The sequence below is a fragment of the Oncorhynchus mykiss genome, chromosome 5, assembly GCF_057628025.1.
Source record: "Oncorhynchus mykiss isolate SJ-2025 chromosome 5, ASM5762802v1, whole genome shotgun sequence".
NCBI lineage: Eukaryota > Metazoa > Chordata > Actinopteri > Salmoniformes > Salmonidae > Oncorhynchus > Oncorhynchus mykiss.
The window spans coordinates 16,140,266-16,163,858 of NC_143026.1; the positions used below are offsets into that span (position 1 = coordinate 16,140,266).

The following is a 23,593-nucleotide window of genomic DNA, read 5'->3' on the forward strand; positions in this document are numbered from 1 at the left end:
GTGTTTCTGCTGGGTAATGGGTAATGCCACTTAGGTCAGCAAGTGTAATACACAGGAGCACCAGTAGTCCCACTTTGTCCAGGTAATTCTCCCGGCATCAGAAATCATACCAATATGTTAAACATGATTGGCACCAATGGTGTATGATCATTTATTTTATAGATTCAATACACAAAATGTGCCACTACCGTTGACATTTGAAACTCATGTGATCAGCACAAAATCCATTTAAGGCTAACATGCATAACATAGGGGTTCTCATTGGACAAAAAACAAGAGCATATTTCTTGAGACATTTATTTTGATATCAAACAGTTTATCCGAGCTTGGTGGCCAGTTCCTTGGCCTTAGCCTTCTCCAGCTTGGCAATACGGGCTGTGGACTTCGGACCCATGATACCACCTCCCCAGTGACGACGGATCTAGAAGAGGAAGCACATTGTCATGAGTTAATTCAGTGGGAACCAGGTTTAATTAAGTCAGTCCAGGGAGACAAAGTGGTGACTCATGTGCTTTAAGCTAGATCCCCCTCAAGTTAAATGTTTTTTTTGGGGATAGGGGGCAACATTTTCACTTTTGGATGAATAGCGTGCCCAGAGTGAACTTCCTCCTGCTCTGTCCCAGATGCTAATATTTGCATATTATTATTATTATTATTAGATAGAAAACACTGAAGTTTGTAAAACTGTTTGAATGATGACTGGGTATAACAGAACTCATATGGCAGGCGAAAACCTGAGAAGAAATCAACCAGGAAGTGGGACATCTGAGGTTTGTAGTTTTTCAAAGCTTGGCTTACCAAGTACACATTGAGGTATGGATGAGGTTGCACTTCCACTAGATGTCAACGGTCTTTTGAAACTTGAGTGAGGATTCTACCATAAAGAAGGGGCTCATGAGACCTGTTTGAGTCAGTGGTCTGGCATAGTGCCTCTGTCTCATGACGCGAGCTCCCGACAGAGTTACCTCGCGTTCCAGTGCTTTATCTGAAGACAAAGGAATTCTCCGGTTGGAACATTATTGATGTTTTATGTTAAACATCCTAATGACTGATTCCATACATTGTTTGACATGTTTCTAAAGGACTGTAACGGAGCTTTTAGAGTTTTTGCCTGGATGAAATGCTCTCGCCTCATGAAGATGGATTACTGGGCTGAACACGCTAACAACAAGTGGCTATTTGGACATAAATGGAACTTTATGGAACAAAGCAGTCATTTATTGTCGACCTGGGATTCCTGGGAGTGCCTTCTGATGAAGATCAAAGGTAAGTGAATATTTATGGCGTTGTTTCTAACTTTTGATTCCAAAATGGTGACTATTCCCCTGGCTGTTTTGGGTTCTGAGCACCGTTCTCAGCTGATGCTTTTTCCGTGAAGTTTTTTGAAAGCTAACACAGCGTTTGCATTAAGGAGAAGTCCATCTTTAATTCTGTGAATAACAGCTGTATCTTTTATCAATGTGTATTTTTAGTATTTCTGCAAAACACCAGATGTTTTGGAATCAAAACATTACTGCACGTAAGGCGCCAATAAACAGATTTTTGGATATAAATATGCACATTATCGAACAAAACATACATGTATTGTGTAACACGATGTCCTATGAGTGTCATCTGATGAAGATCAAAGGTTAGTGATTAATTTTATCTATATTTCTGCTTTTTGTGACTCCCATCTTTGGCTGGAAAAATGGCTGTGTGTTTCTTCAACTTGATGATCTAACATAATCATGTTGTGCTTTAGCTGTAAAGCATTTATTTTAATTTTTAAATCGGACACAATGGGTAGATAAACATCTTGTTTATCTTTCATTTGCTGTATCGGACTTGTTAATGTGTGAACGTTAGATATTTCCCAAAAATATTTTTGAATTTCGCACACTGCCTTTTCAGCGGAATGTTGTCGGTGTTCCGCTAGTGGAACCCCTGCGATAGAAAGGTTAAGCTAATTGCATCAGTATTCTTGGTGGGTGTCAGCATTGCTGTTAAGATAGCAAATATTCATCCCCATCTGCAAAAGCCAAAAATGAACCCACAAGAAAATGCATCCATCTTCAGGACCCAGAAACATTGTGGCTTGACTACTAGTCAATATTGACAAAACGGTAGCTGATCAGACTGGCCACTCACCTCCTCATATCGGTCATTGTAGTTGGTCTTGATGGCTTCCACCAGCTTGGCAAGGGAACCTTTGTCTTCACTGAAAAAGTAGGAACATGTCAGTGCATCGCCAAAGTACAATTGACATCCAGGTGAACTGCACGTAAACCTTTGGCTCAGGGTTAAAAAGCTCATAAAGCCACACGGTTGTTCAGTTGAAGAAATTCATACATCATCGCCAAAAGGATTTCATAGATTTAAAAAGAGCACAAGCACAACTTACTAGAGGTAAGCCTCAGTGCATCAATGTTTGGCTTTGCCACTTGTTACTCACGGGTTTGTCTGTGTGAAGGCAACTGAGGTACAGGTCTTTCTGTGCACCAGTCTTCCCAGCCTGGCCTTGCCCTTGACAATGCAGTAAGGGACGCCCATCTTGCGACACAGAGCAGGCAGGAAGACCACCAGCTACAGAGGAGACAAGAAAAATGATATCAATATCTATGGACAACACATTTCTGGCTGTGCCTTCTCAACTACAATACAGGGCAGCGGTCTTAGCTCAGAATTAAAAAGCTCGTATGTTTTGATCCACATAGAGGATTCAGGTGAAGAAATTCAAGCATCATTGCAAATGACCACATATGCCCACGAGTAATAACAGCCTGCCAAAGCGAACCCATACAGCAAGAAACAAGCCTACAATTTCAGTTGTCTTACCTCAATAGGGTCCACATCGTGGGCAATGACCACCAGCTGGGCCTTCTTGCTTTCCACCAGAGTGGTGACAGTGTTCACACCTATGGGAGAATTCAACATGGATATCAAACCCACATTCAACAGAGTTGTTGAAATAGTCAAACAATTCATGGCTTATGCTCAGGGTTAAAAAGCTCAATAAAACTACATGATTGTTTCAGGTGAAGAAATTCAAGCATCATTGCATCAAGGCCAAAGTATGTATAATTTATTTTCTTTAAAAAGACCTTAATCTCTGCCTCACCTGCACGGAGAACAGGTGGCCTCTTTGTTGGGGTGTCTCCCTTTCCAGCGGCCTTCTGTTCAGCGCGGGCCAGCAGCCGCTGCTTCTTCTCCTGCTTGGTCTCCGGCCTGTACTTGTGGGCCAGCTTGAACAGCTGTGTGGCTGTGAGGGAAATAGAAAACCAGTACATTAACTGTCTCTGGGACATAGCAAAAAACACGACCTGCGACTCAAAATGTCTGAAGTTAGAGATCCACAAGGATCATTTTAGGGTCTTCTAAGTAAGGTGCATCAGTGATCTTGGTGGGATGTCAACATTGCTGTTCAGATAGCAAATATTATTCACATCATCTGCAAAATACCTCACAAAATAAATAATTCAAGACCCAGAAAAAATTACCCAAACAATACATGTATCAACAGCAAAATTGATAAACGCATGCACTGAGAACTACCAGTCTGGCGGTCTAGTGCCTGGGTGAACTGGTTGATCGCTGGGGGGACCTTCAGACGCTTGTACAGGATGGAGCGCTGCCTCTGCAGGCGGATGTAACGGGGCCATTTCACAAAGCGTGTCAAATCACGCTTTGGCTGGATGTCCTGACCTATGAACAAACATGGGAGATTAGTGCATCCAATCAGTACTGCGTAATCAGAAAAGTCAAAAGCCACTATAGTCATGGAACAAGTGCATCAGCGATCTTGGTGGGTTGTCTGCATTGTTGTTAAGATAGCAAATATTCTTTACATCATCTGCACAGGCAAGACAGAACAGTTACTAGAAATCAAATACAAATCCCAAAAGGTTCACTTTACGCACCAATGCCATAGTTCTTTGGCCTCTTCTCGAACAGGGGGTTGACCACTTTCTTGGCCTCATGCTTTTTGGCCACAGAAGGGGCTGGTGCCACCTTCTTCCCCTTAGACTTCTTGCCTTTAGGCTGTTTAAAAAAGTAGACTGGTCAGCATACATGACAGTTTGGTCAAAGACATTTAAACAATAGTGTGGCTTTAGCTCAGGGTTAAAACGTTTGTGTATTCAGTTGTTTGTGTATTCAGTTGAAGAAATTCAAAGCATCACAGCAAAAGCCAGAAAATAAAGACTGTTCCGTGGTTATAACGAAGGAAGCTACACGTCGTGACATGTAAGTTGGTTAACCAACAAACTTTACTGCGAGGTAAGGTTAGTTATGGATACCTAGCCGGCTAAGTAAACCAACCAAACAACTAGCTTACATTCCTCGTTAACTATCCAAACAGGCATTTGACAATTGTATGTAACGTTACACAAGGCCAGTATCCCCTTGTCTATGCGAATTGACTGCAAGAGGGCAGGCACCGTAGTTAGCAAAACGGGCTGAAGCGAGGTTAGGCCTACTACTTGGTTGTCCATCTAATCTTGTACACTACCCGCCACAAGTGTGACGCGATTTATACGTGCATACACTACATTTCAGCCGCACTGTCGGACTCCGAATACATTAATTAAAATGCTGTACTAGGAGGTCCCGTGTGGATAACGTCACCGGCAATATCACTGCCAATTCATGAGTTCTCCGAAAAAAAGCTAAATATTACCACACCATACAAAGATAAAATTGGTTATTGTGTTATGTATACCATATTACTATAACGTTTATCAGATATCATAGCTTTACAAAGAAGATGACGAGGGATGAAAACATCTAGATTTCCCCCCGAAATAAAATACCCGTACACTCACCATGTTGGATCAGACAGAAAGGAAGATCCATGGATTGTGGGTAATTTAAGTACCGCGAGACATTTATGTGACGTCATAAACAATCGACGGCAGTGGTGATTTTGAACGGGATGTGCACCTTTCTATTTTCATAAATAATAGTTTCAACAATGTATTAGGAGGTACGTGATGTTTTATAATTGATATAGAACTGTATATACCATGCACAAATAGATGACCTCAGTATTGACGATTTGTGGTTGAGTTCATCGATTTCTCTTCATTTCTACAAGTAGCAGTAGCGGTGGGTGCGTGGGTAAAATCACTGGCGAATCCAGAAAAAAAACCTTATTACAACCTAAGCGTTGTGATAATTGCGTTGTTTGCTCTAAAAAATTGTGTTAGTTAATATGCCTTGCACCCGTGATATACAGGTCTAAAGGCCGAGACAATAAGAAGACACAGTGGCAGAATAAATTCAACCACACCTTTCTCACAAAACTGGAGCGCAACCTCTGTCCGGTGAAGTCCACAAAGCATATTGCATGTTACAAACGCATTCGTGCAAGTAGAAAAAACGTGTTGACTCACCCTACTTGTAGAGAGAGGAAGCTTATGTCATCCGCCGCTCTTTCATGTTGGCGAAACTGTCTATCACGCTGTCATACAGTACAGGCATTTATTTTTGGTTATCTTAGGCTACCTGGCTAAAATGTTAGCTCGCTTGCCTGACTTACTTTCATGTGAAACGTTAGCTACTTAACATTAGCCTTTTATCCTCTCAGGCCAGGAACACAACAATGAGTTATCCGAGTTAGAGGTCGACCGATTATGATTTTTCAACGCCGATAACGTAAACTCGTAAACGTAAACCTTGGTCCGTACAATTGCCCTTATTCTAGCGCCCCAAAAAGTAATACTTCCAGATCAACTGTAATGTCAATACCATTGTAAAGCACAATTTATCCCATTTCCAACATAATCAATTACATGACCTAAACGCTGCCCGTTTCTGCATAATTCAAGCAGGCAATGAGCCCGTCTGGTCTTTTTAAAAATGGCGGGTGGGGAAGCGAAACTAATGCGTGATAGTGAGAAGGAGAGATGTTGTGTGGGAAAATTGCTTTTTTTCACTCGATCTGTCCAACGTATCACCTTATCGCCTCTAAAATGTAAATAAAACACTATAAAGAGTTTATATAATGTGTCATTACATACCTATTTGAAGGTTTGTGTTGAATTTGAATCAGGTTTTTAGGGCGGTGCTAAAGTGATCTTAGAAGTAAACAGCGGCTTTGAGAATGATGATCGCATGCAATGATGACAAAAAAAATTACTATGTATCCCCCCTTACCCCGCCACTGTCCATTTCTTGTTTTTAAAGTATGATAGAAGTGCTACACCTGGTGGAGAGAGATTGTAAGACAGAAATAGTTGCTTTATGCGTGCTGTATGTTACGACATGACACGTCAAGATGTCACGGAGGGTCAGTTTTTTCAACTTTTCTCCAATACTATTACCATGTCGATCAACGCTTGAATAGAAACCTAGTTCACACCCCCGATTTTGACGTCAACACAGTCATTACAGTCCCATTCGTTTTCTTTGTAGCCTCGTTTGAATTTTGCGGTTGCGCACATTTGTATGGAATGGGGTGAGTTTACGTTACCGATTATTGGAGGACCAAAAAAAGCCAGATACCGATTAATTGGCCAATTTAAAAAAAATGTATTTGTAAAAATGACAATTACAAACAATACTGAATGCACACTTATTTTAACTTAATATAATACATCAATAAAATCAATTTAGCCTCAAATAAATAATGAAACATGTTCAATTTGGTTTAAATAATGCAAAAGCAAAGTGTTGGAGAAGAAAGTAAAAGTGCAATATGTGCCATGTAAGAAAGCTAACATTTTAGTTCCTTGCTCAGAACATGAGAACATATGAAAGCTGGTGGTTCCTTTTAACATGAGAAGTTTTAGGTTGTAGTTAATATAGGAATTATAGGACTATTTCTCTCTATACCATTTGTATTTCATTAACCTTTGACTATTGGATGTTCTTATAGGCACTTTAGTATTGCCAGTGTAACAGTATAGCTTCCGTCCCTCTCCTCGCTCCTACTTGGGCTCGAACCAGGAACACATTGACAACAGCCACCCTCGAAGCAGTGTTACCCATGCAGAGCAAGGGGAACAACCACTCCAATTCTCAGAGCGAGTGACGTTTGAAACGCTATTAGCGCGCACCCCTCTAACTAGCTAGCCATTTCACATCGGTTAACCAGCCTAATCTCGGGAGTTGATAAGCTTGAAGTCATAATCAGCGCAATGCTTGAAGCATTGCGAAGAACTGCTGGCAAAACGCACGAAAGTGCTGTTTGAATGAATGCTTACGAGCCTGCTGGTGCCTACCATCGCTCAGTCAGACTGCTCTATCAAATCATAGACTTAATTATAACATAATAACACACAGAAATACGAGCCGTAGGTCATTAATATGGTCGAATCCGGAAACTATCATCTCAAAAACAAGATGTTTATTCTTTCAGTGAAATACGGAACCGTTACGTATTTTATCTAACGGGTGACATCCATAAGTCTAAATATTCCTGTTACATTGCACAACCTTCAATGTTATGTCATAATTACGTAAAATTCTGGCAAATTATGCGGCCGAAACTGTTGCATATTCACTGACTCTGTGTGCAATGAATGCAAGAGAAGTGCCACAATTTCACCTGGTTAATATTGCCTGCTAACCCGGATTTCTTTTAGCTAAATATGCAGGTTTAAAAATATAAACTTCTGTGTATTGATTTTAAGAAAGGCATTGATGTTTATGGTTAGGTACACATTGGAGCAAGGACAGTCCTTTTTCACGAATACGCACCACATAGATTAAATGCAACGCAGGATACGCTAGATAAACTAGTAATATCATCAACCATGTGTAGTTAACTAGTGGTTATGATGGATTGATTGATTGTTTTTTATAAGATAAGTTTAATGCTAGCTAGCAACTTACCTTGGCTTACTGCATTCGCGTAACAGGCAGGCTCCTCGTGGAGTGCAATGAGAGGCAGGTGGTTAGAGCGTTGGACTAGTTAACTGTAAGGTTGCAAGATTGAATCCCCGAGCTGACAAGGTCAAAATCTGTCGTTCTGCCCCTGAACAAGGCAGTTAACCCACCGTTCCTAGGCCGTCATTGAAAGTAAGAATGTGTTCTTAACTAACTTGCCTGGTTAAAAAAAATATTAAATTAAGGTGTAAAAAAAACAGCCAAATCGGAGCCCAAAAATACAGATTTCTGATTGTTATGAAAACTTGAAATCGGCCCTAATTAATCGGCCATTCCGATTAATCGGTCGACCTCTAATCCGAGTTATCCCATAAAACAGCTAAATATTACCACACCATACAAAGATAAAATTAGTGTTTGTGTTATGTATACCATATTACTATAACTTTTGAATTAATGGTTGGATCAGAATCAAATCCCCATCTCCACCCATGCCTAATATAGGAAAGGGACCATTCTAGCTAGCTAGCCACTGGAAGACAAAAACACAGCTAGTAGACGCGAATTGACAGCAGTGATGTGAAATACAAACTGGCTTCCCTTGACCCTTTATTTTGGTGCACCAGGACTATTCACAGTTGAGCGCACTCAGTTTAGGTCAATGCTGATTGGCTATTATTTTGTCTTTTTTTTATTAACCAAATGCTCGCTGGCTTCCCTTGCATTGAATGCTACTGGCCAGACAGGGGCACTGTTTTGCTTTCTCCGGTGAGATACAGTACATTCAGCCTCTTGCGAATTGAAGGAAAATTATGAAACACAGAGAGACAAAAGACAAATAATTGTATTTTTATTTTTTTTATTTTTTGGGGCTTCTTCTGGCATTCATGAATGCGACGCCACTGTCAAGTGTAAAAAGTCAAGACATTGGCTTATGGCGCTGGAGATTGGAGGTGTCCTGTGAGAGAAAGGCATGTTGAGGTTGCCAGGGTTAGAGCAGTACAGAAAGTGTTGTATGCTGAAGCAATGAAGAGAGTGGTAGAGGAAGATGGGTACAGGGTGAGGGATTCTGAGAAGATTCCTGTGAGTAGGCAGAGACCAATAAAGCGTTATGGGAATAAAATGTGCTTCGTAAGGTGGGTTTTTTAATATTCATAGCCATGGTTGTCAACTGTACTGCAGAAATGGAACGTAAGTCACAGAAAACAGCTGCAGAGAAGTACTTGGGACTGTTGGATCTAGGAATACAGGCATGTCGCTACACCCGCAATAACTTCTGCTAAATATATGTATGTGACCAATACATCTTGATTTGATTGCGAGATTTTACTGCAGAAGAGTTGCAGGGGATATTGAGTGATAGTGTTCTGTCCTCCCAGACCATTGGCCTGGAGAAGGGTAAAATAGGGTTAAATAGTGGAATTAGGTAGTGTTTTTTTGAGGGGCTAATAGTTGTCAGGGTCATTTTAATCTCCCCCAATTTTGTATTGCCGTAATTTAACGTAGGTAGGTTGTGACTATCCTCGTACAATAGGTGGCAGTGTATGCACCTAAAAGTTGGAATGTGATCCGCCAACCCAATCCCAAAGAAGACGAAGAAGTCAAGACATTGCATTTGATGATGCGCGCTAGCAATGCCATGCCGTTTTATTTTGCTGGCTAACTACAGTATAACGTGGGGGTATTTTGAATGTTATGTATCTCCTTTATTTGCTTTTAGGGGTTTGTTTACATTCCTGAATACGATGGCCAATCAAAGAGCGCTCCCTCAAAGCAAGGAGAGTCTTCTTCAGAACTACAACAAAAGACTGAAGGATGATATCAGGTCCATTCTAGATAACCTCACGGAAATCATAAAAACCGCAAAGGTAGCTGTAACGTTACGGTATTGTGTGTGTGTGTGTGTGTGTGTGTGTGTGTGTGTGTGTGTGTGTGTGTGTGTGTGTGTGTGTGATCATGCGATCACATTTGAGTGTGTGAGACAGTGTGTGTTTGTCTATGTGAGCGAAAGAGAGAAACAGACAAAGGAGTTTTTTCCTAATGTTTTTTTTTACTGAAAGAATGACGGTTTAACCCATAAAGTCATTCTATCTCTTCTGTTCAACCAAAATGTGTTGTGTTGTTTTGCTCCAGGTAGAGGACGAGACACAGGTCTCTCGGGCTACTCAGGCTGAGCAGGACCACTATGAGATGCACGTCAGAGCAGCCAACATTGTAAGTACATGCCAGCAAGACTCCCTCGAGACTAGGAGAGCTTTCCTTCAACTTTAAACCCCTTGCTTAGGGAACTTAATGGTTGAGTTGGAATTCAACCCTGGGTCATGTTCATTTGGGCCTGCAATGGAAAACATTTGAAAACATTTTGGAACAGAAAACTCAAATGAGCGTTTCTTATTGAACAATTTCAGGTAGTCCCACCCTGTTTCAGTCTGTTTCTTCCACATTTGTTGCATAATGAACATGACCCTGTATTGAGTGCATGTTACAAGGCAAAAGCACCAGTGATAATCCCAGTGGTTTGTTGTTGTGTCTGAAGGTGCGTGCGGGCGAGTCCCTGATGAAGCTAGTGTCGGACCTGAAACAGTTCCTGATCCTCAACGACTTCCCTTCGGTCAACGAGGCCATCAGCCTGCAGAACCAGCAGCTGCGCTCGCTGCAGGAGGAGTGCGACAAGAAGCTCACCTCGCTCCGTGACGAGATCGCCATCGACCTGTACGAGCTAGAGGAAGAATATTACTCCTCCAGGTACAAGTAGGCTCATACTGCACAGTCAAGGTTCGGTTGATCCACTCTATCTTGACTTATAGCCCCTATTCCCCCTCACTGTCGTGCCTTATGAAGGGTTTATCTTACCCCACCACCTCAGTCATCGCCATTAGTCCTTTAGTGTCTCTGTGTATTGCGTCAACTTCAATAGAATATCCAAATGCTGGTTTTAACAGCAAAATAGATGGTTGATCTATGGGCAAAGTTATTTTGCAGTACATTCACCATGATGAATCTAATCTCATTTGGTTGAAAATTAAATTATGTGCCTTGTTTGTAATGCCTCTGGAAGTTTTTTTTTATATCCTCATGTATGAAAGATTGTAGGTCTCAACATGGTAAATGTTATACCCAATCATAAGTGTGGTCCTAGTGTACACTATATATACAAAAGTATGTGGACACCCCTTCAAATTTGTGGTTTCTGCTATTTCAGCCTCACCTGTTGCTGACAGGTTTATAACATTGAGCACACAGCCATGCAATCTCCATAGACAAACATTGGCAGTAGAATGGCCTTACTCGAGCTCAGTGACTTTCAACATGGCACCGCCATAGGATTCCAACTTTCCAACATGTTAGTTCATTACATTTCTGCCCTGTTAGAGCTGCTCCCTGTCAACTGTAAGTGCTGTTATTGTGAAGTGGAAACGTCTAGGATCAACAACGGCTCAGCCGCGAAGTGGTAGCCACACATGCTCACAGAACGGGACCACAGAATGATGAAGTGCGTAGAGCGTCTGTCCTCGTTTGCAACACTCACTACCGAGTTCCAAACTGCCTCTGGAAGCAACGTCAGCACAATAACTCTTCGTCGAGAGCTTCATGAAATAGGTTTCCATGGCCGAGCAGCCGCACACAAGCCTAAGATCACCATGCGCGATGCCAAGCGTCGGCAGGAGTGCTGTAAAGTTTGCCGCCATTGGAGTCTGGAGCATTGGAAATGCGTTCTCTGGAGTGATGAATCACGCTTGACCATTTGTCAGTCCGATGAATGAATCTGGGTTTGGTGGATGACAGGAGAACGCTACATGCCCGAATGCATAGTGCCAACTGTAAAGTTTGGTTGAGGAGGAATACTTGTCTGGGGCTGTTTTTCATGGTTTGGGCTAGGCCCCTTAGTTCCAGTGGAGGGAAATCTCAATGCTACAGCATATAATGACATTCTAGACAATTCTGTGCTTCCAACTTTGTAGTAACAGTTTGGGGAAGGCCCTTTCCTGTTTCAGCATCTCAAAGCACCCATGCACAAAGCGAGGTCCATACAGAAATGGTTTCTTGAGATCGGTGTGGAAGAACTTGACTGGCCTGCACAAAGCCCTGACCTCAACCCAATCGAACCCCTTTGTGATGAATTGGAACGCTGACTGCAAGTCAGGCCTAATCACCCAACATCAGTGCCCGACTTCAGTAATGCTCTTGTGGCTGAATGGAAGCAAGTCCCCGCAGCAATGTTCCAACATCTAGTGGAAAACCTCCCAGAAGAGTGGAAGCTGTTATAGCAGCAAAGGGCGGACCAACTCCATATTAAGGCCCATGATTTTGGAATGAGATGTTCAACGAGCAGGTGTCCACTTACTGTTGGTCATGTAGTGTATCTAGTTGCTATATTCTTCCTCGGTTGTTTGTAATAGGCTGATGACTGAGAGAACATACAGTTGAAGTCGGAAGTTTACATACACTTAGATTGAAGTCATTAAAACTCATTTTTCAACCACTCCACAACCACTTTCTTGTTGACAAACTATAGTTTTGGCAAGTTGGTTAGGACATCTACTTCGTGCATGACACAAGCAATTTTTCCAACAATTGTTTACAGACAGATTATTTCACTTATAATTCACTGTATCAAAATTCCAGTGGGTCAGAGGTTTACCTACGCTAAGTTGACTGTGCCTTTAAACAGATTGGAAAATTCCAGAAAATTGACATAATTTGAGTCAATTGGAGGTGTACCTGTGGATGTATTTCAAGGCCTACCTTCAAACTCAGTGCCTCTTTGCTTGACAGCATGGGAAAATCAAAAGAAATCAGCCAAGACCTCAGAAAGAAAATGGTAGACCTCCACAAGTCTGGTTCATCCTTGGGAGCAATTTCCAAACGCCTGAAGGTACCATGTTCATCTGTACAAACAATAGCACACAAGTATAAACACCATGGGACCACGCAGCCGTCATACCGCTCAGGAAGGAGACGAGTTCTGTCTCCTAAAGATAAACGTACTTTGTTGCGAAATGTGCAAATCAATCCCATAACAACAGAAAAGGACCTTGTGAAGATGCTGGAGGAAACCGGTACAAAAGTATTTATATCCACAGTAAAATGAGTCCTATATCGACATAACCTGAAAGGCCACTCAGCAAGGAAGAAACCACTGCTCCAAAACCGCCATAAAAAAGCCACACTACGGTTTGCAACTGCACATGGGGACAAAGATTGTACTTTTTGGAGAAATGTCCTCTTGTCTGATGAAACAAAAATAGAACTGTTTGGCCATAATGACCATCGTTATGTCTAGAGGAAAAAGGGGGAGGCTTGCAAGCCGAAGAACACCATCCCAACCGTGAAGCACAGGGGTGGCAGCATCATGTTGTGGAGGCACTGGTGCACTTCACAAAATAGATGGCATCATGAGGGAGGAAAATTGTGTGGATATTTTGAAGCAACATCTCAAGACATCAGTCACGAAGTTAAAGCTTGGTTGCAAATGGGTATTCCAAATGGACATTGACCCCACGCATACTTCCAAAGTTGTGGGAAAATGTCTTAAGGACAACAAAGTCAAGGTATTGGAGTGGCCATCACAAAGCCCTGACCTCAATCCTATAGAACATTTGTGGGTAGAACTGAAAAGGCAAGGATGCCTACAAACCTACTCAGTTACAACAGTTCTGTCAGGAGTAATGGGCCAAAATTCACCCAACTTATTGTGGGAAGCTTGTGGAAGGCTACCCAAAACGTTCACCTAAGTTAAGCAATTTAAAGGCAATGCTACCAAATACTAATTGAGTGTATGTAAACTTCTGACCCACTGGGAATGTGATGAAAGAAACAAAAGCTGAAAGAAATGATTCTCTCTATTATTCTGAAATTCACATTCTTAAAATAAAGTGGTGATCCTAACTAGAGGTCGACCGATTAATCGGAATGGCAGAATTTCAAGTTTTCATAACAATCGGTAATCTGCATTTTTGGACACTGATCATGGCCGATTACATTGCACTACACGAGGAGACTGCGTGGCAGGCTGACTACCTGTTATGCGAGTGCAGCAAGGAGCCAAGGTAAGGTGCTAGATATCATTAAATGTATCACTACACAGGTTGATGATATTACTAGTTTATTTAGCTTGTCCTGCGTTGCATATAATCGATGCGGTGCCTGTTAATTTATCATTAAATCATAGCCTACTTCGCCAAACGGGTGATTTAACAAGTGCATTCGTGAAAAAAGCACTGTCGTTGCACCAATGTGTACCTAACCATAAACATCAACGCCTTTCTTAAATCAATACACAAGTATATATTTTTAAACCTGCATATTTAGTTAATATTGCCTGTTAACATGAATTTATTTTAACTAGGGAAATTGTGTCACTTATCTTGGGTTCTGTGCAACAGAGTCAGGGTATATGCAGCAGTTTGGGCCGCCTGGCTCGTTGCGAACTGTGTGAAGACCATTTCTTCCTAACAAAGACAGCCAACTTCGCCAAATGGGGGATGATTTAACAAAAGCGCATTTGCGACTGGGAGGTCCATGGGGCGACGCACAATTGACCTAGCGTCGTCCGGGTTAGGGAGGGTTTGGCCAGTAGGGATATCCTAGTCTCATCGTGCACTAGCTGTGGCGGGCCGGGCGCAGTGCTCGCTAACCAGGTCGCCAGGTGCACAGTGTTTCTTCCGACACATTGGTGCGGCTGGCTTCCGGGATGGATGCGCGCTGTGTTAAGAAGCAGTTCGGCTTGGTTGGGTTGTGTTTCGGGGGGCGCATGGCTTTCGACCTTCGTCTCTCTAGAGCCCGTACGGGGGTTGTAGCGATGAGACAAGATAGTAACTACTAACAATTGGATACCACAAAATTGGGGAGATAAGGGGGTAAAATTAGGGGGTAAAATTAATGAAATTTCACGAATGTACCTAACCATAAACATCAATGCCTTTCTTAAAATCAATACACAGAGGTATATTTTTTTTAAACCTGCATATTTCATTAAAATAAATCCAGGTTAGCAGGCAATATTAAACTAGGGAAATTGTGCCATTTCTCTTGCGTTCATTGCACGCAGAGTCAGGGTATATGCAACAGTTTGGGCCGCCTGGCTCGTTGCGAACTAATTTGCCAGAATTTTACGTAATTATGACATAACATGGAAGGTTGTGCAATGTTACAGGAATATTTAGACTTGTGGATGCCACCCATTAGATGAAATACGGAACGGTTCCATATTTCACTGAAAGAAGAAACATTTTGTTATAGTTAGTTTAGTTTATTATAGTTTCCGGATTTGACCATATTAATGACCTGCGGCTCGTATTTCTGTGTGATATTATGTTATAATTAAGTCTATGATTTGATATTTGATAGAGCAGTCTGACTGAGCGGTGGTAGGCAGCAGCAGGCTCGTAAGCATTCATTCAAACAGCACTTTCGTGCGCTTGCCAGCAGTTCTTCGCTGTGCTTCAAGCATTGTGCTGTTTAACTCCCAAGATTAGGCTGTTGTAACGGATGTGAAATGGCTAGCTAGTTAGCGGGGTGCTCGGTAATAGCATTTAAATCGGTGACGATACTCGCTCTGAGACCTTGAAGTAGTTGTTCCCCTTGCTCTGCAAGGGCCGTGGCTTTTGTGGAGCGATGGGTAACGATGCTTTGAGGGTGACTGTTGTCGATGTGTTCCTGGGGCGAGGAGAGGGACGGAAGCTATACTGTTACGCTGGCAATACTAAAGTGCCTATAAAAACATCCAATAGTCAAAGGTATATGAAATACAAATGGTATAGAGAGAAAGAGTCCTATAATAACTACAACCTAAAACTTCTTACCTGGGAATATTGAAGACTCGTGTTAAAAGAACCACCAGCTTTCATATGTTCTCATGTTCTGAGCAAGGAACTTAAACGTTAACTTTCTTACATGGCACATATTGCACTTTTACTTTCTTCTCCAACACTTTGTTTTTGCATTATTTAAACCAAATTGAACATGTTTCATTATTTACTTGAAGGCTAAATTGATTTTATTGATGTATTATATTTAGTTAAAATAAGTGTCCATTCAGTATTGTTGTAATTGTCATTATTACGAATAAATAAAAAATAAAAATCAGCCGATTAATCGTTTTCTGCTTTTTTTGGTCCTCCAATAATCGGTTTCGGCGTTGAAAAATCATAATCGATCAACCTCTAATCCTAACTGACCTAAAATAGGGAATTTTTACTAGGATTAAATGTCAGGAATTGTGAAAAACTAAGTTGAAATGTATTTGGCTAAGGTGTATGCAAACTTCCGACTTCAACTGTATACCGTTTATAGGTATCTAGGTAACACATTCTTAAGCTTTACAGTCAGTATTTGTGGACTGGTGAGTGGGTGTAGTTGTGTGCTGAAATGTGGATAAGATCCTTTAGTAAACTATTCAATCATGTAATTGAAAGATTTGTGTTAACTCAGAGCAAACGGCTCAGGAAGGGAAATGTAAGAAAAAACATGTTTTAAAAATGCTTTCATTGCAAAATACTTGGAATCTAATGAAGAAGAAAAAACTATGCTTTAATTACAAAATCACTGTAAGATCATTTCTACAAGCAAAAGTATTATGCATTTATAACCCTAATTATAAATTGTGAACATATAGGTCCATTAACCAACACACAGGCATTTGTGTTATTTATTTTCTATTGAATGGTTTTATACTGGAAAGTGCTAGACAAATCTAATCTCTATGAGGGTTCCAGAAACTTTGCATTGAACGGAATCCAGTGTTGTATCTGACAATTGACCAAGCCAGTAACCGTGCAAACTGTGTTCACAAAGCATGCACTGTTGCACACACACCAACTATGGCAATATGTATTTAGTCTGTGTCCGTCACCTGCATAGACCAATGATGTATATAAACCCTGGATTGCTGATGCAATCTATTGACCATTGAGAGGCTTTGAAGCCACCGGTCGGCCATATTTGCCCTGCCCAGTAGGAGCAGTCCTCCATAGGAATGAATGGAATTCTACAGTGTTTAAATTAAATTTTCAAGGACAAAATTGCATGTATTTAAGTGTTTTTGTTGTTGTAGTGGCGACAGTAACATTAGTAATCTCCCAAAATTATACTTTGTAAAGAAAAAAATAGCTCACAATATAATGTAAAAGTATGCATTAAGGTATCTGTAATAGAATAAATGTGGCAAAAACAAATGTAGACATTAATAAATGCATTTCTATTCCATTTTTTACACTGTCAAGATGGAGGCATGGTGGCTTCAACACAGCACCCTCTATTGGTCATATAGTGTGTGTGTGTGTGTATATATATATATATATATATATATATCATTGACATAGACCAAGTATTTTATCTTTATAAACACTGAAAAATAAACTAGAGACAAAACAATGTAATTTTCTGTCTAATTTATTTAACTGTGAGAAATCTAGCTGTCTCTAGATGCTGCTTTTCAGCATGCAAGGTGTTGTATGCCCTCTTTTTCTTTGCCTGTGCATTTCCTGTTCTTTGCCCTGCATCAGGATCTAATGCACTTCTGGGGGTAAGATTACACAGCTAGGTGATACAAACTAGGGTTGTCACGACACCAGTATTGTGATACTACGATACTTGATTTTCCTTGGCAAAAAGGAAAACACAAAGCAGACTAAACTCCTTGATCCTTCAAAAACCAACTGTATGTGACAGAGTGTGCTTTATCTTGGAAAATAAACATGGGATTCTGGGTGACAACATCAGGCTGCTGGTTTCTGACATTAGGACTGTTTTCCTCAGGAAATTCAGTACGCGTCATGTTTTGTTTTGATTCCTTCCCATGATACTTCAGAGTATCACATTACTTGTATCGCAACAACCCTAATACCAACAACTAGTGTATCTAACAGTCAGTTACAGATGACCCAACTCTACGTTTACATTTGAGGCATTTAGCAGACGCAATTAGTGTTACATGCCTTTCTCAAGGGCACATCGACAGATTTTTACCTACCTATTGACCCTTTGCTCCAGGTCATGTTTCATTGATTGTGTTGCATTTGGAAATGGAAACAAAACAAGCAATGAATGTATCCAGTTTACCATCTTTGAGACTGCATTGCAGCTGTTAATAGCGAAGACGAAGAGGAATGAAAGACTACAGACATTTATATAGGGAAATGGTCACAGCACCAGACACTAGACCTAGCTGACATTCCTCTGGAATCCTTTTAAAGCTTAAGCTTGTATTTCATACTGCTGTTTCCTGTGCATCATTCCTGTGTCTGTCTCTTTAATGCAGGTGTGTGTCTGTACTCAACCAGATGTGTCAGACACACACCTCTCTTCTCTGTGCTTTGCTGATTCTATGCCCCTCTATGGTTTTTGTTCTGGTAAAGCTACGGTCAGTGGGACAGTACCGACCTGCCCCTGTGTGAGGCCTACTGGCGTTGGGACAGTTGGGCGTCCCCGGACGGGGGCGCCACCTCCGGGTCAGCCCAGGGGGTCGAGGAGGACACAGACGGACCTGCCTCCCAGGAGACCACCCCCAAACACCACCTCAACGGACACGGGACCACCGCCGCAGCAGACAAGCCCTAAAGCAGACCACATATAGATGTAGAATGGACCTCTCCCTCCAACACTGTCACTCAGATTCTCAGTGGTACGTAGATTAGTGTTAATGTATCATAGTCTATCCATGTACAGTATGACAAGTCTTCCACTGTCAGTGTGTCTGGTGGAAATGGGGGGCAAGCAAAACTGAAGACCTTTAATGTTACTTTAATATTACAAGGGATCAGTATGATGAACACTGTTGATAAGCTAACGTTACACTCCAACTGCACAAATATCACTCATACTTTAATTAATCAATAATGGTAATCCATCTAAGGTTGCTTCTCCGATAGTTTATAAATGCTGTAAGCTCTGTAGCAAGGTATCCGACCAAATGGATAGAGTATGCTATTTTTTTTTTCCAAGTTAAATTTGGACAAGATTAGAGATAATGCTTAATGCAACTAGTGTGAAGACTTAGCTGGCCCAAACAACTTGTTTTTGCCCTGTCGGTCTAATATCCCCATTACATACACTTGTTGAGATTTAGTTCGAAAGACATTTCAGTTACCCCAGTGGCAGAAACATGGTGCATTACTGATGCCAATTTCTTTATTTTGGTTAATTTGTCTAAATGTATGACCATAAGACTGCATGTCATGCAAATGTATGGATGTTATGTTCTTGGATATCTTTTGTAGCATTGTTTTTGTAATTTTGCAATTTCAGTTAGTAAGCTTTTAATTGCATGAAGAATTTGACAAGTGAATAAAACACCATTATAAACTCAAGCCTGTCTCTAATCTTAAAAAAAAAAGATTTCTGGAACAATCCAAAAATAGTCAGCTATTACTACTGGTTTTGTTCTGACAAATGTCAAAGAGAACATGGTACATTTATTGTAGAAACCAAGGATGGAATGACATCAAATAATTCAGATGTATGACATTTCACATGCTATTGATAGAATACACTACATCAATCGAGTCCCAGACAAAACAACAAAAGCTGGAAACAAAAAGCAGAAGGGGCTATTTATACAAATGGGCATAGATTTGTTTTTCTAAAGGAAAAACTAAGCCTAGCCCTAGACTAAAAATCATGTTCAATGGAGATTATCCAAATTCCAGTCAAAGGGCAAATCTATCCTCAGTATCTACGGTTCATCTTCTTGAACTTCTCGTAGTGGTAGTCGTCCGTGGCCTTCTCGTTGTTAGGCCTCTTACGATGGTTGGCTGGTTCCACAGCTGGAAGAGACATGAGAGCAGATTGACAGTTAACGTCTCTAATAGGCGTATTCTCTTATATTTCAGCTAAAAATATACAAATGTTTTCATCTCAGATACTGTGTTATGCTATCAGTATTAGCTGTGGCTTCTCTCTAGCAATATGTTTGTATATATCCTCTGGTCTGTAGTGGTTGATGCAGTTGTGTGGATTCTTCTCTTACCCTCTGGTCCTGGTTTCTCTGTGTCACCCACACGAAGAGGCCTGGCCTCTGGCTCCTTTGGTTTGTGTCTGTTGTGGTGTCTCTGTGGGGCGTTCACGTCTTCACGGTAGACTGGAACAAAAGATATTCACACAATTAAAGGCTGACAGATCAGCATGTGTAAAACAGGTGGACGTGATTTGATCTCATGCTACGGAGTCAAGCCTAGCTGTACTGGGCTGGCCTGGTTACGCATCCACCACTGTTCGGGTCTGCCCTGTAGTGTGAAGAAGGTATCAGATGACATGAACATAACTCACAGCGGTTGTGCTGGACGTAGTTGACAGCGATGTTGGTGGGGACGAAGGAGGTACCGTTGTCCTTCTTCTTGTTCCTTTGATCCTGTAGCAGCTTGGCCTTGGCCTCTTCTGTGAAGATGATGTTCTTTATCTTAGCACTGAAAAACAAAAATCTGAAATAATGCTCTTTATCTAAGCTTCAAGGTGTGCTAAACAAACACAGCTGTTGTGCAAGGTTTTCAGTCACTGGATTTGTTGTGGTAAGATTACGAGACATTGCTATAGTTGCTACAGACATTAATACAGATTTAACAAGAGCAAAAAAACAGAACTCCTAGGGGAAACACTCTTGGTGTATTCAGCTGCAGAAACATTGAGACCCTGGCCACTCACTCAATGCCAAGGTCAACTTCGGGGATCCCACTCAGCATCTGATTGGACAACATCTCTTCAGTCTTCTTGGCCGAGTTGACTCGGATGTTCTCCGGCAGCTCGTACAGGAGGTCCTCAGCGTTCTTCACTTTTACCTTCTGCTCCTCCGCTTCCACCAAGCCCTTCTTCTTCTTCAGCTCTGTCTCAATGTACTTCATCCTAGTCGGGGGGAGAACATTTAAAAATATACAGCAAAATATAGAACTTCAATTGTGAACTGAGACATCAGTGAGACCTCATCAGACAAGATGAGAACTCAGCAAAAAATGTCCCTTTTTCAGAACCCTGTCTTCCAAAGATAATTAGTAAAAATCCACAGATCTTCATTGTAAAGGGTTTAAACACTGTTTCCCATGCGTGTTCAATGAACCACAAACAATTAAAGAATATGCACCTGTGGAACGGTCATTAAGACACTAACAGCTTACAGACGGTAGACAATTAAGGTCACAGTTCTGAAAACGTAGGACACGAGGCCTTTCTACTGACTCTGAAAAACACTAAAAGAAAGATGCCAAGGGTCCCTGCTCATCTGCCTGAACGTGCCTTAGGCATGCTGCAAGGACGCATGAGGACTGCAGATGGGCAGCAATTTATTGCCAGGGCCACGAGTTACACCAGGAATGCACAATCCCTCCATCAGTGCTCAGACTGACCGCAGTAGGCTGAGAGAGGCTGGACTGAGGGCTCACAGCAAAAACTGACCTGTTGTAAGGCAGGTCCTCATCAGACATCACCGGCAACAACGTCGCACAAACCCGTCGCTGGACCAGACAGGACTGGCAAAAAGTGCAATTCACTGACGAGTCGCGGTTTTGTCTCACCAGGGGTGATGGTCGGATTCAAATTTATCGTGGAAGGAATGAGCGTTACACCGAGGCCTGTACTCTGGAGCGGGATCGATTTGGAGGGTCCGTCATGGTCTGGGGCCGTGTGTCACAGCATCATCGGACTGAGCTTGTTGTCATTGCAGGCAATCTCAACGCTGTGCGTTACAGGGAAGACATCCTCCTCCCTCATGTGGTAGCCTTCCTGCAAGCTCATCCTGACCTGACCCCCCAGCATGATAATGCCACCAGGCATATTGCTTGTTCTGTGCGTGATTTCCTGCAAGACAGGAATGTCAGTGTTCTGCCATGGCCAATGAAGAGCCTGGATCTCAATCCCATTGAGCACGTCTGGGACCTGTTGGGTCGGAGGGTGAGGGCTAGGGCCATTTCCCACAGACATGTCCGGGAACTTGCAGGTGCCTTGGTGGAAGAGTGGGGTAACATCTCACAGCAAAGAACTGGCAAATCCATGAGGAGGAAATACACTGCAGTACTTAATGCAGCTGGTGGCCACACCAGATACTGACTGTTACTTTTGATTTTGACCCTCCCTTTGTTCAGAGACACATTATTCAATTTATGTTAGTCACATGTCTGTGGTACTTGTTCAGTTTGTGTCTCAGTTGTTGAATCTTATGTTCATACAAATATTTACACAAGTTTGCTGACAATAAACGCAGTTGAGAGAGAGGACATCTTTTTTTCCTGAGTTTTTTTGTTTAATGTATTTTCCGTATGGCGTCAGCTAATGGGGATCCTAATCAAATCAAATAAAATGTTTGGTTTGCAGAGGTTTGTTGATAACATACATGTCGGCATCTTCATCTCGTCTGTTGGTCTCGGCAGAGAAAGAGGTGCCCAGATTAAGGTCCCCTGTGTCGTCATCGGTCCTGAAGGTGGAGAAGAGACATACACCATAAATACTGACAAAAACTTGGTCTTACACACTTTAAAAGCCTCAAACTGGTAGCAATAAAAGCTTACATGTCTCTGGCCCGGTCTTTAACTTTTTTCATGTCAACAACCCCCCCTGTCTTCAATTTAAAAGGGTCATTCTGTTGAGCAATGAAAGTTGAGAAGAATGTAGTAAGTATAAGATGTTTGAAGCAGAAGCAGAAACACAAACGCATTCAATGTATCAACTACTTAACAATAACACTATGTAAACAAGGGAAAAAAACATACATCACCCCCTTCGTCCAAGCGAAGTTTCTCCCCCTCCAACAATGCGGCCACGCTGAATAGTACAACATAACAGAAAGTTAATCAGAACTTTTCAGTTTCGTTAAGGTACAATGTCTCAACTATTAAAGTAATTTTATAATATGCCTGTTTATTTTTTTTTAAATATATGCTAAATTGTACATGCCTCAGTAGGCGCAAGTAACTGTCTTACTCCATCTTAACACAATAAGCTTGCTCATTTGAGTGTTTGTAAACAAACTATGATTAAAGCTATTATGTCTATCTCATGGACTGAGATAATGATTCAATTTATCCAGCCGCATCCCTTGGCTTTATAGCAGCAAACCAAGTTATGAGCCTGTAATTTGGCTGAAAACCCAATTCAGTCTTTTAAAAAATAAATGTTGATAATCAAATATTATTGCATAGCTAGCTGTGATATACACTTCTAGCTAAGTGCAATTAGCTAATGTACACAACAGCTGTTTAACTGCTGTTTAACTGTGAACTTTACCTACCTAACTCCAGTCTGTCTTTTCCGTAAACTCTGAAGTTCTTTAGCTTCGTCCAGTTTCGATCTGAGTAGAGAAAAAAAGATTTGACTAGCGTCAATATCAAGAACAGGAAGAACTGCTATCTGGCAATCGAAGTCATTAGCCAACTAGAAGCTAGCCATCATACACGTCGTGGCTAACTAAGGTAAGCTATATTTCAAACGTTACCTAACTTCAGCTGTTATCTCGTCTTCCTCTTCATCCGAAGAGCTTTCCCTTCTCCTTCTAAAGTTTTTTCCCGACGGCATTATTGTAGAGTTTTCGAAAGGATGGTAGCAAACGTTGTGTACACGACTTTACAGTGTACGCAGATGCTCTTTTGCCAACAATAATAACACAGGGGACAGATTTCGCTGACGGACCTATGCACCACTTCCCCCCAAACCGGATGTGACGTAATACTTGACGTGTATTGTGACGATTGTAAAAAATAAATAAAAAATACATATATGAACATATATATTTTTATATGTTTTATTTCTTAACCCTCCTGTTGTGTTCGTTTCATGTTAATTAATTATGTGTAATTATGTGTCC

The 23,593-nt window shown here is 41.4% G+C and overlaps 3 protein-coding genes, 5 non-coding genes and 2 pseudogenes across 9 annotated transcripts; 1 reads left to right on the plus strand and 9 right to left on the minus strand.

The window, feature by feature from the left end:
* Nucleotides 1-127: 127 nt before the first annotated feature.
* On the minus strand, nucleotides 128-4,893 carry rpl7a (ribosomal protein L7a). Its single transcript, XM_021601906.3, has 8 exons — nucleotides 4,803-4,893; nucleotides 3,900-4,020; nucleotides 3,535-3,684; nucleotides 3,101-3,241; nucleotides 2,818-2,897; nucleotides 2,435-2,565; nucleotides 2,131-2,200; nucleotides 128-421 (listed from the first exon to the last, which is right to left on the minus strand). The coding sequence occupies exons 1-8, from the start codon at nucleotides 4,803-4,805 to the stop codon at nucleotides 317-319; spliced, it is 801 nt and encodes a 266-aa protein (XP_021457581.3). The 5' UTR covers nucleotides 4,806-4,893; the 3' UTR covers nucleotides 128-316.
* Nucleotides 1,951-2,016, minus strand: LOC149983177 (small nucleolar RNA SNORD24). The gene has a single exon (XR_016496458.1). It is a non-coding gene; the product is annotated as a small nucleolar RNA SNORD24 (small nucleolar RNA).
* Nucleotides 2,272-2,341, minus strand: LOC118964749 (small nucleolar RNA SNORD36; annotated as a pseudogene).
* Nucleotides 2,655-2,731, minus strand: LOC118964748 (small nucleolar RNA SNORD36). The gene has a single exon (XR_005051941.2). It is a non-coding gene; the product is annotated as a small nucleolar RNA SNORD36 (small nucleolar RNA).
* On the minus strand, nucleotides 2,972-3,043 carry LOC118964747 (small nucleolar RNA SNORD36; annotated as a pseudogene).
* LOC118964756 (small nucleolar RNA SNORD24) lies at nucleotides 3,367-3,435 on the minus strand. Its single transcript, XR_005051949.1, has one exon. It is a non-coding gene; the product is annotated as a small nucleolar RNA SNORD24 (small nucleolar RNA).
* On the minus strand, nucleotides 3,769-3,837 carry LOC118964755 (small nucleolar RNA SNORD24). The gene has a single exon (XR_005051948.1). It is a non-coding gene; the product is annotated as a small nucleolar RNA SNORD24 (small nucleolar RNA).
* On the minus strand, nucleotides 4,091-4,165 carry LOC118964750 (small nucleolar RNA SNORD36). Its single transcript, XR_005051943.1, has one exon. It is a non-coding gene; the product is annotated as a small nucleolar RNA SNORD36 (small nucleolar RNA).
* Nucleotides 4,834-19,118, plus strand: med22 (mediator complex subunit 22). Of its 2 annotated transcripts, XM_021601907.3 has the most exons (5): nucleotides 4,834-4,963; nucleotides 9,530-9,677; nucleotides 9,943-10,023; nucleotides 10,346-10,554; nucleotides 18,168-19,118. In XM_021601907.3, the coding sequence occupies exons 2-5, from the start codon at nucleotides 9,555-9,557 to the stop codon at nucleotides 18,367-18,369; spliced, it is 615 nt and encodes a 204-aa protein (XP_021457582.1). In that variant the 5' UTR covers nucleotides 4,834-4,963; nucleotides 9,530-9,554; the 3' UTR covers nucleotides 18,370-19,118. The 2 variants fall into 2 exon arrangements, with proteins under 2 accessions (XP_021457582.1, XP_090090059.1); XM_090233933.1 differs by lacking the exon at nucleotides 9,530-9,677 and having other exon boundaries at nucleotides 4,864-4,963.
* Nucleotides 19,119-19,193: 75 nt separating this feature from the next.
* On the minus strand, nucleotides 19,194-23,392 carry c5h9orf78 (chromosome 5 C9orf78 homolog). The gene is given in 9 exon segments (NM_001160625.2): nucleotides 19,194-19,574; nucleotides 19,778-19,888; nucleotides 20,077-20,213; nucleotides 20,449-20,646; nucleotides 22,127-22,207; nucleotides 22,302-22,372; nucleotides 22,503-22,554; nucleotides 23,021-23,080; nucleotides 23,225-23,392. Coding segments are annotated over 9 exon segments (888 nt in total). The 5' UTR covers nucleotides 23,305-23,392; the 3' UTR covers nucleotides 19,194-19,476.
* Nucleotides 23,393-23,593: the final 201 nt, after the last annotated feature.

Bases quoted from the DNA above. Each gene is read 5' to 3' on its own strand.
- rpl7a (XM_021601906.3), bottom strand. The intron at 3,685-3,899 runs GTGCGTAAAGTG...GTTTGTTCATAG, and splicing joins GCCAAAGAACTATGGCATTG to GTCAGGACATCCAGCCAAAG. The intron at 3,242-3,534 runs GTAGTTCTCAGT...TTTCCCTCACAG, and splicing joins GGCACTAGACCGCCAGACTG to CCACACAGCTGTTCAAGCTG.
- med22 (XM_021601907.3), top strand. From the start codon at position 9,555: ATGGCCAATCAAAGAGCGCTCCCTCAAAGCAAGGAGAGTCTTCTTCAG. The intron at 10,024-10,345 runs GTAAGTACATGC...TTGTGTCTGAAG, and splicing joins ACGTCAGAGCAGCCAACATT to GTGCGTGCGGGCGAGTCCCT. The intron at 10,555-18,167 runs GTACAAGTAGGC...GTTCTGGTAAAG, and splicing joins GAAGAATATTACTCCTCCAG to CTACGGTCAGTGGGACAGTA.